The sequence below is a fragment of the Cervus elaphus genome, chromosome 24, assembly GCF_910594005.1.
Source record: "Cervus elaphus chromosome 24, mCerEla1.1, whole genome shotgun sequence".
Classification (NCBI taxonomy): Eukaryota; Metazoa; Chordata; class Mammalia; order Artiodactyla; family Cervidae; genus Cervus; species Cervus elaphus.
Window position 1 is genome coordinate 29,342,216 of NC_057838.1, and position 13,225 is coordinate 29,355,440.

The window sequence follows — 13,225 nt, forward strand, 5'->3', positions numbered from 1 at the left end:
AGGAAGCAAAGTGAGAACCTTCTAATCAACTCCACAAAGACAGCAACCAAATGATGATGCAAGAAAGTAGCTGTTCAAAAAGACTTTGATTTCATTTTGTGATCTGTGTTAAACTGCCTCATTTTCAGTGCAGGTGACCCCTCCTCCCCAGGACACAAGAATGGAAACTGGAGGTCTCCTCCCCCAAGACCCCAGGGAAACGCTACACAGTTCTGAGAGTTGACAGGAATCCTGGCAAAGACTAACGTGGGTGGGAGGCAGTGACGAGTGGGTCGGCAGACACCAGTCAGGAAGCTGGGGGTGGGAGAACCCCGTCCTCGGTCCTGCTCAGCTTCGGGGCTGCCGTGTGCATGATGGTGAAGGGAAGTTCCCCCCGACCTTGAAGCACCCCTTGGCTGGGCATGGCTTTGATTCCGCTCAGGTGAGAGAGGATCAGGAAGCTGTCGTGGGCTGGCTGCTTCATAATGTGCTGCTGCTGGTGCCCCGGAGTCCAACGCCACGGACAAACTGCTCCAGCAGGCCACCGATGGCACCAGAGGGACTGGGGGCTGCTGCACGAAGCCCCACTGTGCTGCTATATGCAGCCAAGAAGGCTGAGCGCACCTCCTGTAGCCGGGTCTCTCGTTCACTCAGGGCTGTAAGTCTGTGGGGAGGGAGGGAAAGAGAGAATTAATGCATTATCCCGGGGCAGGATCCATCATTCTCATCCTTACGCCCCACTGGCTGTCCTGCATTCGCCAGTACAAGGCCAGCATCTGCCCCTGGCCATGCTGCCCGTGCGGTTCAGGCCCCAAACATTCAGTCCTGTTCACATCTTAAATTCTCCCTCAGGCTGCTCTTCCTACCTGGAGAGGCCAGAGCCCTCACCTTTAGTCACTGCAGTTCCCAGGGAAACCTCTAGGAAGGGGCTGGCTTTTCCAGCAGGATTTCCTTTCTGATTCTATCTACTTTTCCTTTCCTGGCCTCTACAGGCGCTTATCACAAGTCAAAAAGGGTAACAAAAAGTGTGAATTCCACATGAGACTATCTGGTAACCTGAAGGGTCATTCATAGAAAAGGGCTGAGGTACCAACCACACACAACCTCTGGATTCAGTTATGAAGTCTAGGGGCAGGAGGGATGGAATTAGGGAAAAGGTCACAGACCTACATGAGATGAGCTCTCACGTTCCTATCCACCTAAGCACCAAGACCAGCCCTGAACACCAACTCCCTCCAAAATTTCCCCTAAGAGACCAACGTCTGGGTAATTCTTCCTGTGAATCTGTCAGAAGCAGCAGCGATATCCCCAATTCCCAAGTCCAGATGACTGGTACCTGGGGCCTGGGGAGCACATTGGAGGTATGAGGATAAATGACAGTCCAGGGCTTACGTATGGAGATAACAGACCCCGGAAAAGTAGACTGCTGGGAGTGGGGTGTGTGTATGTGTGCTTGTGTGTGTGTGAGAGAAAGAGAAACACCAGCAATAGCAGAAGTAGCAGCAAGTTCTAGGGCGAAGAAAAGTCAAATAGCTGTAGCAGAAGCACAAAGAAGTGAGGCTGATCCTGGACTCCTGCAATACCATGAACAACTCCCAAGTCTCTCTTGGCATGTGGGGGAGATTCGAGGCCCTAGATCTTCTTTACTTCCTAATTAGTTTTCACATAGGCTGGAGACCATGTGTGCCTCTTTAGCTTTCCCTCAGAGCATATAACCAGGAGAAATTCAGATTAGTAGTTCATATTCACAGGACTACCTGAAGGTCCATATGTGTGCATTTTCACTGCCCCCTATTTTGGGAGGCAGAAAGGGAAAAGATCACAACCTCTTTTAGAAACAAGATACCTGGAGCCCAGAGAGGATGTGATCCGCTTGAGGACACAAGGTGGGCAGAGCTCCTCCAGTGTCATTCCCTCTCAAGATATGAGCGAGCAGGCTCACAGCAGTCAAGGGTTCAACCCCAAGACAGAACTTGTAAACCTAACAGCTGGGATTTGGATTTAATTTCTCTCTGACACCAAAGCCAAAGCACTGAACCCACATACTATGTGATCTCACCAGTTATCAACCCTGAGCCCATGCCCACCCTGCAATCTCAGAGGCCATGGGATCATGGAGAACCTAGCCCTCCTCTGGGAACCACCCAGAACCTGAGGAATGGCTGGGAGCACAGAGAACTACCTAAGGCATTAATTACAGGATCCAGGGCTGAAGCTGCCCATTTCAGTGGCTAATGCCAGGTAAGTGAGGGTGCTATTATGCAGCGGCAGAGATGTCAGCTTCCTGCAGCTCCTAGGGTGTTTGGCTTCAATAGCAAGAGCCTACGGAAACACGAAGAGAACTATGTCTTTAATTTTTCTAAGAGATCTTATTTCTGGCTTAAGGGAGTGGCTATAGAGAAGGCTGTGCCAAGCCCTAGAGGCCTTTGGAGTCCTTGGGCTACTCCTGAGCTGCAGGGCCAGGGCTTGCGAGGACCATCTGGGAATCCCAAGGTCTGGCCCCTGCCTGCCCTAGGCAGAATCTGTCTCAGCTTCCAAGGGCAACCTGCCTCCAACCTGTCAGTACTGGAGAGTATGAGCTGATCCTGAAGGTGGTGACGACCACCTAGCACCTGAAGCTCATTCAGCCCATGGCGGGGGCAGTGGTGGGTGGGGAGTTGAAGGCCCTCAGGCAGCCACAGCCGAGAAGCAGATCCTGCTCCCCAGGCCACCGGAGGCTCCCTGCCATCTGACACCCGTGAAACAGCAGAGCAGGCAGGGGGCAGGGCAGCCTGAGAGGCAGCTGCTCAGGTAGATGCACTGCTTGAGCTGGAGGCCCAGTACTGGAGCCTTGGAGGGAGAGGAGTTTATAGGCGTGGGCTTTAGTATGCCCGTCCAATATTCTTTCCTGACCAGAGGCAAAAGCAGATGACAAAAGGGGCCAGGGAACAGCAAGGAACCCTCGGTTCTGCTTGGGAGCGCAGCCCTTGGGCTAACCCAGCTCCATTCTGGCTCTGTCTCCACCATACACCCACCTTCACTACCCCACTGTTCTGCTTTCAAAGGATTCTCATGTCAGGCAAAGACTTGGACCGAAATAGCATCCTCTATAGTTAGAGTCCAGCCAGCTTTCCCTAGGGGTGTGCCCCAAGACACCCATGGATGGGTGTCAGAGGCCGGGGAGAGTGAACACACTCCAGCACCCTTCCTGAGCAGCCCATCAGCCCCCTTCACACCTCAGGGGGCAAGACCAGTGAGGTATACGTAGTGGAGACATTCAGGAGGGGCAGGGAGCCCAGGCCAGCTCCCTGGGGCCAGCTGCCACCTCATTCCTGGCCAGCACTTGACTGCTTGCCGGCTTCTGACACAGGCAGGGGAAGGGGCATCCTGTCTTCTTAAGCAAGACACTTACAGACAATTGTTAGGGAGCTCATCCGGGAAGCTGAAAGGGAGAGAGGAGTCTGTGTGCAGGACAGCCCGTTCCTGAATACTGCCACAGCCTGTTACCATCTGCCAGCTGCCAAAGTCTGTGGAGAGAGGGGATCCGGGCAGGGGATGGTCCACTGATCTGGGGCAAAGAGGAGAGAGAGGGGAGATGATGTAGTCAGTCATGTGCCTGACAGGGGAGGCCCTGGAACAGTTGGGGTGGGGGTGGGGCTGTGGTAGCCCTGGGACCTGGCCACAGGGGCCTATTGGAAGAGCATCAGTAGAGTCAACCACTTTCTCCCAAAGTGCAAAAACTGCTGCATAGCTTATGACCAAGAGAGAAGAGTCAAGACCAGAAGGCGGGCTTAGCTGTGAGGACAATACTTCATGCAAAGATTCACAGGAGCAAAAGAACAAGAGCAAAGCATGGTGACAAAGGTGAGCCAGCAACCAAAGCCAGGGGTCAGGGCGTGCCTGCTCTGCCTGACCGAACAAGGAAAATCTCAACAGCACCACAAGGAGGGGAGCAAGGCTGCTCCAGGAGCCAGCGAGGCAGGATCACCTCACATTCCTGGCATGGAGACGGGCAGGGTGGGCAACGCAGAGCCCAGGATCACTGAGGTCCTATCGGAGAGATGAGAGAATGAGTCTCCTGGGGACGGTGGACGTGGTGACCTAGATTGAAAAGGAGGGTGACGGGTGCCCTGAGCCCCACCCTCTTCCTCTGCAGTGCCTTTCAGGAGCCAAAGTTTGTATTCACAAGCATCAACCCAGCAAACTCACTGGCTATGCCCAGAGGGGAGGGATGAATCAGGCAGCCAACCTGACAGCTTCACCAGACCTTTTTCAAACAGAGGTTTGCGGGATGTGGGGAAAGGAAAGCTGCACTGGGAATATACCACTGCCACCAGCTCCCCACGCACAGCCAAGCCTTCTCTGCCGTCTCTGGACAGTGGCCCAGCCGGTAGGGGTGGGGGAGGAGATAGGGAAACATCAGACAAGGCCCTTCCATCAGCTACACCAGGTCCCTGTCCCCAGAGGTGCATCATCTTTGATGCTTGACCCTTTATCCTTTAATTCAAGAATAGCAGAAGGTTTTCCTGTAGGGACCCAGAAACGGAGCAGAGGCATGAATCGTGGTCTAGGGGGTGGGGAACTGAAAAATGAATTGACCTTGGTCCACCCAGCTGGCTGGTGTCAAGGACTCCTAGACTGAGGTGATAGTCCCCTGGGTCCCCAGGCCAGCTTTATCCGCAAGCAGCGGCCAAACTGAGTGCAGCTCTGGCCAGCATCACATCTCTGCTAATCCTAAACCATCTCCATCTTAGAGGCAGAGAAATGGCAGCCCAGACAGGGGAAGACACTTGCCCAAGGTTCCACCACAGTTAGTGAGTACAAGAAGAGATTTTTATTTTTTAGAGCCAAGTTTGATTACGGTTTTGTCATACAACAGAATCACCTTGAGACCAGGGAAAACAGATGGCTGTCCATATTAAAGCTGCCATGAATTGGAATCTCCTGAAACACAGGGACTTGCCATATTCCTTGCTCCTGGTCTACCCTGGAAGGTGTGTGACGACAGGGTGTGGATGAGGACAGGATGTGGGCTGCTACCTGGTGGAAGCCCTGGTGATGACAGAGCAGGGCTTCCTTCTTCCCAGGTGGAGAAGCTTGGTGGCCAGATGCTGTATCTTTGGTGATCCTTAACTGTTTATAAATCAAACAGCTGACTAACACTTAAGAGTAAGCTGCAGGCCACAGTCTGGGGCCAGTCCTGTGCTTTCTCTGGGTCATGCTGGAGTCTCATGTCGGTGCAACCCCTCTTGAGGTCAGCCTGGCTCCACAAACCTCATCTATTGCTCCAAGTTTAAGATAAGCATTCTTTTCCAGTTTTGGGGAAAACAATTGTTAGACAGCAAAGTGTTGAGGGAACGAAAGTAACGTGAAATAGAGGAGGATGGGCAGGATGAGGGACGTCTAGAACAAGGAACACGGGGGTTCCATGCTCCTAACCCCACTCCCCAAGGCTATCGAGACTCACACTTCCAATGGGAAAAAGACAGCTAGGTAGAATGTGGTTACAGACAGGTTCCCAGCAAGGGCTCCTGGTCTTCTAGGCTACCTTCCCTGTACTTCCCCTGTCAGGCAGGCAGCACCGCCAGGCAAGAGCCATGCTTGAAGCAGCCAGGGGACAGCTGTGGCATGGAGTAGGCCACATAAATAGCAACAGGATGCATGATCCCAGGGATCACAGAGTAATCTCAGCAAGCAGCCAACCATCTTCTGCATCTTTTTCAAGAGTTGAGTACACAGGCTCCAAATGAACCTTTCTATTTGAGGCTTTTGTCAAAGAAAGGGTTGCATAGTAACATAACCACTGAGTTCTTGGGTTTGAGAGCAAGGAGCTATACGAAGCACAGAGGTACTCGTAAGTGCCAATTTAAATTAGCTGGTGAAAAAAAAAAAAATTAGCTGGTGAGAGGGGATGCCCTAAAGATGACAGGAAACAGTCACCAGAAGGAAGCAACTGCACCTGCCAAGTGAAAGAAGGAGGGAAAACCTTCAAGTTAGCCCCAGTGCACAGGTAACGCAAGCAGCTTTAATAAGCCCCATGCCCTTCTGCCCTACACCTTAACTCAAGTACACACAGCATCCACCTCCACCCATCTACCTACAGGACTGGAGGGGACATGGGGCCAAGCCATCCTCAAACTGGAAATTGGTAAAGCTGACAGTGCTTCCAAAGTCACCTCACTTAAGCCCAAACTTCTGAAGACAAAGATCACTATTCCTACTTTAATGACGGGATGAAAAAAATGAGCTCAGAAGGGAAGTGTTCGAACTCAGCAACAGCTAGGACAAGATTTATCAGATCTGAAAGATCATCAAGTTTCCCCCAGCCTGGACTTCAAGCATTGCTGTGTGTGTGTGTATGTGTGTGTGTGTGTGTATACCAGGGACCTCTGCATTCCTGCAGCAGCCCAAGTGTGTGTGTATGTGTGTGTGTGTGAACCAGGGACCTCTGCACTCCTGCAGCAGCCCAAGTGTGTGTGTGTGTGATCCAGGGGGACCTCTGCATTCCTGCAGCAGCCCAAGTGTGTGTGTGTGTGTGTGTGTGTGTGTGTGTGTGTGTGTGTGTGAACCAGGGACCTCTGCATTCCTGCAGCAGCCCAAGTGTGTGTGTGTGTGTGTGTGTGTGTGTGTGTGTGTGTGTGTGTGTGTGTGTGAACCAGGGACCTCTGCATTCCTGCAGCAGCCCAAGTGTGTGTGTGTGTGTGTGTGTGTGTGTGTGTGTGTGTGTGTGTGTGTGTGTGTGTGTGTGTGTGTGTGAACCAGGGACCTCTGCATTCCTGCAGCAGCCCAAGGAGAAGACTTTTGAGGCTCCAAGTTTTCTCTTACCCATCTCAGTCTCAAGCTGGCCATGCCTTAACGCTCCTCACCACTCATCCCTGGTCTGGACCTGTAGCCCCAAGCAAGAACCCATCAAACATGGGACAGGAACCCTATGTGTCACATAAAGCAACCTGGCTTCCCCACCTCATTAAACACAGCCTGGGACATAGTCCATTGCTTATAACAAGCAGCTAGTAGGTGGGGAAGGATGGGGGAGGAGTGGCTATCTGGGGAGCAGAGTTGGTGCCTATGTTGTCACTCAGCCATTCAACCAGGCTGCTGGAAGTCCCTCAGGCAAGTTCACCTGCTCTTCAGGCAGCTTGGCCTCCAGCTGGGCCCAGCGATAGCATCCTCCCACCCCAGGCAAGGACGGTGCAATGCTAGCAATTCCCAGCCCCCGAGATGTCTGGCCCTGGAGCAGAGACCAAGACCGTACGGAGAGGGGCACCTTACTGACCAGGCCTCAGGGAGGCGTCCTGCCTCTTCCCAGCCCAGCCCTGCAGATGATAAGAGATTTAGCAGTGGTCCAAAAACACAACTCAGAAGCTACTGTAGTGACAACTAAGGATACAAAAGGGCCACCAGTTGAGGGGTACGGGGTTGGGACTGGATCAGAATCAGCACCCCACAGAACCTTCTTCCTGGCCCGACACCTATTTCTTAACCCTGGACAAAGCTCCCCCAATTTCTTTCCCAGCAAGTCCTACCTTAAACGAGCTATGCTAATATGGACGTGGTTGGGGGTGGGGTGGGTGGGGAGGAGAGGGTGGGAAGAACTGAGAGAGGAGCACTGAAACATACACATTGCCATGTGTAAAACAGGCAGCTCGTGGCAAGCTGCTGTGTAGTGAGCCCAGCCCAGTGCACACTTACGGCCGATTCACACATGGTAGTGTGGGAGAAGCCAACACAACACTGTCAAGTAATTATCCTCCAATTAAAAATAAGAAAAAATTTAATTAAAAAAAAAAAGATACACTGGTAGAATTTAGGACTCTGCAGCATATGAAACCCAGAGAATTCATATTATTAGGGGAATTTTGGCTGTCACACATAGCTTTCCACACAGCTCCTCCTGCTGCATTAAAAAGCTGATTGGTTATTGCTACTGAAGATTAGCAGGAAAGCTAATGACAGGATCCCTCAGGCACTTTAAGATAAGAAAGACTAAATTAATTTTAATGTTAATGGAGATACATAATTATAATTAGAATGCTCCAAATCAGAATCTAGTCTTTCAAAACCCCTGGCAAACAAGCATCCAATCCGGAACTCTGTCTCCTAGTCCAGCCTGGCTACAAGCAAGCACCGCCGAACAGCCCAGCAGAGCCGTCAGAACAGCCCACACAGCCATCCACCCCATGCTTCTCCAAGGCCTTGTGCCCCATTCTGGTCCAGTTATTCCAGCCGCCTCCGCCAGGCTGCAGCTCACAGGGTCCCAAGTTCAGGAGGACACCCCCAATCCTCCCAATCCTCCTCAGCCTTCTGGACCATCCTGGACCAACCATAAGCATTTGAGCCCAGTGCAGGCGGATAACCAATGGGGAGACAGAGGGGAAGTGATCACAAAATTGGAATGAATGTCAGGAAGAAGAAAATGATAAAGAGCTAAGGTGTTTAGTGGGGTACTGCCTCAGTAGGGGAGCACTAACAATTGGACAATTAAGACCAGGAGGACCCAGGAGTCTAGGGGAATCTTCTGGTTTCCTTCCCAGTTGTCCAGCAATGTTGCACAGGCAGAAAAGGAGGGATGGTGAACAAGAGCTCCAGCCCGCAAGAGTGAGGGTCACGCCGTGCCGCAGCAGCCCCCCAGCAGCCCTGAGGAAAGCTGACACAGGGACACGGGGTGGCACCAAGGATGTGAGCGAGCACAGCGGGGGGGCTTATCTGCCGGGTGCCACCTCTGCTCAGCTGCCTCCACCAACCCGTGGGGACAGAGGGGCTGCGGCCTTTGCCTACCAGACTCAGCTACAGCCCTGGCAGACATGGCGGTGCTCGGAGTTGAAGGGCTCACCTTCAGAGGTGACCCCTCTGGACAGTGCAGCTCCTACTCGCCTAGAGCTGACCCGCTCAGCCTGCGAGGGGAGGGTGCGCTTCCCCACCTTCCTCCAGTGCCTGTCTTTGCCCAGAAAGGAAAAACCAGAGGATGGCGAAGGAAGGAGATTTTCCAAAGTTTCAGGTCTTTTCTTATATAGTAAGTTTGCCACCTTTGGGCTCAGTTTCCTCTTTGGTAACATGTCTGCTACAAGGAAAGACCTGAAATTCTGGAAAATCTGACAGAGCTGGACTTGAATCTGGAGTGGACTTTAACACTTTTGATTTTTCTGCTGAAGGTCTTTTCTCCATGGCATTTGTTAAGGACCTCTCAAGTCGCACACTGCTCTGTTCTTTCCAGAAGGACCAGACATTCTCAAGGCTTTAGAAAACAAAATAAATCACAGGATTTCTTCCTTGGCTGTATGACATGGAAGGTATGAGGTCAGTGAGGAAATCCTTTCCCCAAATGCCAGGCCATCCCTCAATCCTAAGCCTGCCCGGCGCTCAGCTTTAATCTCACCAGAGAAACATCATTTCGGCAGCACATTCCAGGCCCACCTGTCCGTCCTGGCTGGGTTGCTCTCCTGCTGGGTGAACATCTTATGAGCTTTGCCCCAGCCACACACATCTACCCTGATTCCCTATTGTCCATTCTCTTCCGTGCCCCGCCAATTCAGACAAGGAATGGGAGAGCCAGAAGCAACTCAAGAGGACCCAGCTCCGTCTCTTTAATCGGAATGTGGCATTCACAGGGGCTGAGACCTGGCAAAGGCAGCAGGCGGTGGCCGCCCCGACTCCCTGTCCATCACATCACAACTGCTCCACCTTCCCGACTCCCCATAAGCCAGGGCTCCAGGAAGGAGGGGTCTCAGACTGCTCTGTGAACCTGCTTTCACTCTGTACCCAAACATGAACCCATCCTCCAAACAGTGGGGGAGCCTGCAAGTCTGTCGATCCCCTCTGGTCTCCTGGATATACCACCTACCAGGCCTCGTGCCCTGGAATCCCATGCTCCAGCCTTATCAAGAGGGAAGGACTTTGGAGCTCCTCACCTGGGCTTGGGGACCTCCAGGGGACTGCTACCCATCCTGAAAAAGTTGTCAGAATGGTTCGAGGATGAGGAGCTGGAGGACTTGGCTTCCACCAGACCCTGGTGGGGAGGCAGGCGGTCCTCGGAGGGCTGTGGCCGGTTCCAGAGCATGCTCTGTGGAGAGGAGGAGTGGCTCTTCCTCCTGTGGTGGGAAGACAGGGCTGCTGGTGAAGGACCACCTCAGGCCCACCCTCTGCTCACCTGAGCTGAGTCTCTGGGCCGTTTTTACTTTCACCGGAAAGTAAAAAGTTCACCACATGAGAGTGGACACACTCAGCACTCCCCTGGGCTTGGCCATGGGCAGCGAGAGCTGGGTCTTCACAGAGGGATTATGGTGTCCAAACATACTGACCTACTGGCCTCACTGCACATGCTGGGCAACAGATTCTGAACAAGTTTTAAAACTTGTTAAAGTGTTGTACAAAATCTCGAGCCCTTTGTCTAGGGAGAAAAGTCATCTGATTCTCAAAGGAGCTGACTGTCAAACAAGCTCCCGATCCGCAACCATCATTTCGTACTCTGTACTTCTTTCTTTTCCTAAGCTTGGCCCCACCTCCCAGGCAACTGATACAAGGGAGTGCCCCCACGAAGTCCCTTTAACACCCTCCCCTCACCCCACCCCATCTGCCCAGCCCTGCAGCTTCTTCCTTTGTCCCACAGGGAACACTGGCCCTTGATGCTCTTGGGCCAGCATGGCAGCATCCCTCCCCAACCAGATGGCTGGCCTCTGAGGCCCAGCAGAGACAGCAGGGCAGGCAGCTGAGCTCTCAGGCCGACTGCTGGGGCCCCTTTGTTCCTGGGGCTCCCTGGAGCTGGAGCCCTGGCTCCCAGCTGTTGGCAAGCTCAGTTCCAGCCTGGCCCTCACCAAGCTGCCTGAGTCTGTGCTCCTGCGGGGACCAGCTCCACAGTCTCATAGGTGAAGCTCCCGGCGGCTCCTGGGGAGCTCTCCATGACTAGAGAGAAGTCACTGCCAAGGCTGGTGGTGCTGCCACGGTCCTTCCGCCCTGAAAAGAGGCCAGGACCATCAGTCAGCACGTTATCTTCACCTATGAGGGGTCCCCCACCTCTTTTACACCATGCAACTGGAAAGAGAAGTTTCTAGAACAAACAATCCCTATGTGGTCTATACTCAGAAAGATGCACAGAGAAAGTCTGCCGGGGCCCATAACTCACTCAGCATGCAGATATCTTCCACGGTGAAGCCTGCATCCCGAGCTGGCAAACTCTTCCTCCTATAAACAGAACCCAGAACAATGAGCTCCAGATTGGATTGGGGGTCTCCTCTGTCTCCCACTATGCTGCCCAACTGGAAAAGCAGCTTGAACTCAGTGGAGACAGGTCCTACCTAGCCTGTTGCAAAAGGCCAAGGCTCACTTCCGGGAGGCCAGCAAAGCCTGCTTCTTGTCAGCATGGCCCCTCAGAGGTCAAGTCTGGCCCAACACATTAGGGGCCTGGACTTGGAAGGTGAGGGAACACAGCATAGACAGCAACCCTCACAGCGGTCCTAAAGCAATCACCAGGCCTAGACCCCTGTGTGTGCCAAAGTGTGAGCACACTGCTCCGTGGTGGGGGGCTGCACAGACACACCTCTGCAGCAACTCAGGGAGAATTCTGGCCTCAGAGGTGGTGGCATGGGCAGCTTGGGGGTCTCCCCATCCCTTCCCTCCAGCAACGTGCCCTGCACCCCTAGTCACAAGATGAGCCTCTTCACCCTCTGGCCCTCCCCAGTTACCCCTACATGCCCTCAGAAGGAAGGCAGGGACGGAAGGCCAGCCTGCCCAGCATGCGGGGAAGCAGGGCGGGGAGACCACCCGCCCTAGCATGGCCCCTCGCAGTGCACCTGCCTTCCAGCAAGACTAGGTCTCTCCTTACCTCTGTGTCTTCAGAGCAGAGAACTCTTCAGAGATGATATGCTTCAAAAAATTGAAGCAGAAGAAAAAAATCTAAGAAACAGACCAAAAACCAGCACACATGAGAAGATAGTCTTCTCTGGGGAGAAGGATTCAGGTGGCTAGACTCCCAGGAGAGGGCATCCAGGGACCCTGGTCACCCCTGCCAGACAGCAGCCCTGCTCTGGGGACCCTGTCAGATATTCTGGTGTGGAAGCGGAATGGGTGCTAGAGAGGGCACAGCAGTTCAGGCAGGCGTGCCTGGGCTGGGCAAGGAAGGAAGGGACTATGTTTGCTTCCTGAGAACACTAGAGGGTAAGCCAGGGATGTTTCAAACCATCTTCAAGTTCAACACATGTGTTCTCAAGCTACTGAAAAGGATGAAGATAATAGCCGCTTCTCCCCCTCAGTCTCTCCTGAGAACACCATGCAGACAGGGTCACAGGGAAGGACAGCTGGGAGAGAGAATCTGGAGGCAAGACACAGCAGGAACACCATGGAAGGATAAGGAATCAGATTTCGTAGGGGAAATACTCAGGAACAGTGTGGTTCAGGCCCACAGACTGCACTGCTCAGAGACCAGGGTCAGGATGAAGGCTGAGGCGGGCCAAAGCAGGCGGAGGCCCTGAATTCTGGCCCCACATCCACATCCCTGTTTCTGTGGGCAAACGCCCTCTTTGCTTCCAGCCAGCACCCACGTCCATCCAGCCTCTGCGAGGTACACACAATGCACTGTCTCTGCAGTGATTCTGAAAGGTGTGGTCCATCAACCCCTAACTTGGGAGAAACACCTACAGAGTATCCCAGAGCCCCGTAAGATTTCCTCAAAAAGAGGAAGGAGGGCGCCAAGGTCAGTACAGTTTGAAAACTTTGTTACATAATTTCTTTTTTTTTTTTTTGGCTTGTGGGAATTTAGTTCCCTGACCAAGGATTGAACCTGGGTCCTCAGCAATGAAGGCATGGAGTCCTGAGCGCAGAGTTCTAACCACTGGACTGCCAGGAAATTCCCTCTTACATAAAATGAAATAGCTGTCATCATTACAGACTTTTCAGACTTTAATATGCTAATGTGCTCGGAGAATCTCAAAGGCAAAGGAAGGGTATAGAGGGCTGTTTAACAAGTCCCAGCCTTTTGCATGTTTTTAAAGTATTGGTATCTTGTGTGTGTGAAGTGGGAGGGAGGAGAGGGGGGCTAAGAGAAAAGCCCACCTTCTGCCCACCCTCCTGGCTGAGGAGACCCTCTTGGTTACACTAAGACATGGCCAGGGTTTGAATCCAGAATCCACTGGGCTCAGCCGCATCCCCCGCCCAGTCCCTGAGGTGAAACCTGGCCTGCCTCAGCGGGTGGGGACAGCGTGGCGGTGGGCGCGCGGCAGGCCCTGGGGCATCGGCACCGGCACGGCTCAAAACGAGAGGCTGTAGAGGGCTCAGT

General features: G+C 53.1%; 1 protein-coding gene across 3 annotated transcripts in view; it reads right to left on the reverse strand.

Annotated features, from left to right (window-relative positions):
* Nucleotides 1-67: 67 nt before the first annotated feature.
* Nucleotides 68-13,225, reverse strand: part of MTMR14 (myotubularin related protein 14) — a 44,287-nt gene continuing 31,129 nt past the window's right edge. The window contains exons 14-19 of one of the 3 annotated variants that reach the window (XM_043885862.1): nt 11,777-11,847; nt 11,078-11,136; nt 10,770-10,908; nt 9,867-10,046; nt 3,371-3,526; nt 68-643 (exon numbers count right to left, since the gene is read on the reverse strand). In XM_043885862.1, coding sequence (XP_043741797.1) covers nt 460-643; nt 3,371-3,526; nt 9,867-10,046; nt 10,770-10,908; nt 11,078-11,136; nt 11,777-11,847 — 789 coding nt within the window. In that variant the 3' untranslated portion in view covers nt 68-459. The remainder of the gene's footprint in view (nt 644-3,370; nt 3,527-9,866; nt 10,047-10,769; nt 10,909-11,077; nt 11,137-11,776; nt 11,848-13,225) is intronic. The other 2 variants (XM_043885864.1, XM_043885863.1) reach the window with 2 other exon arrangements.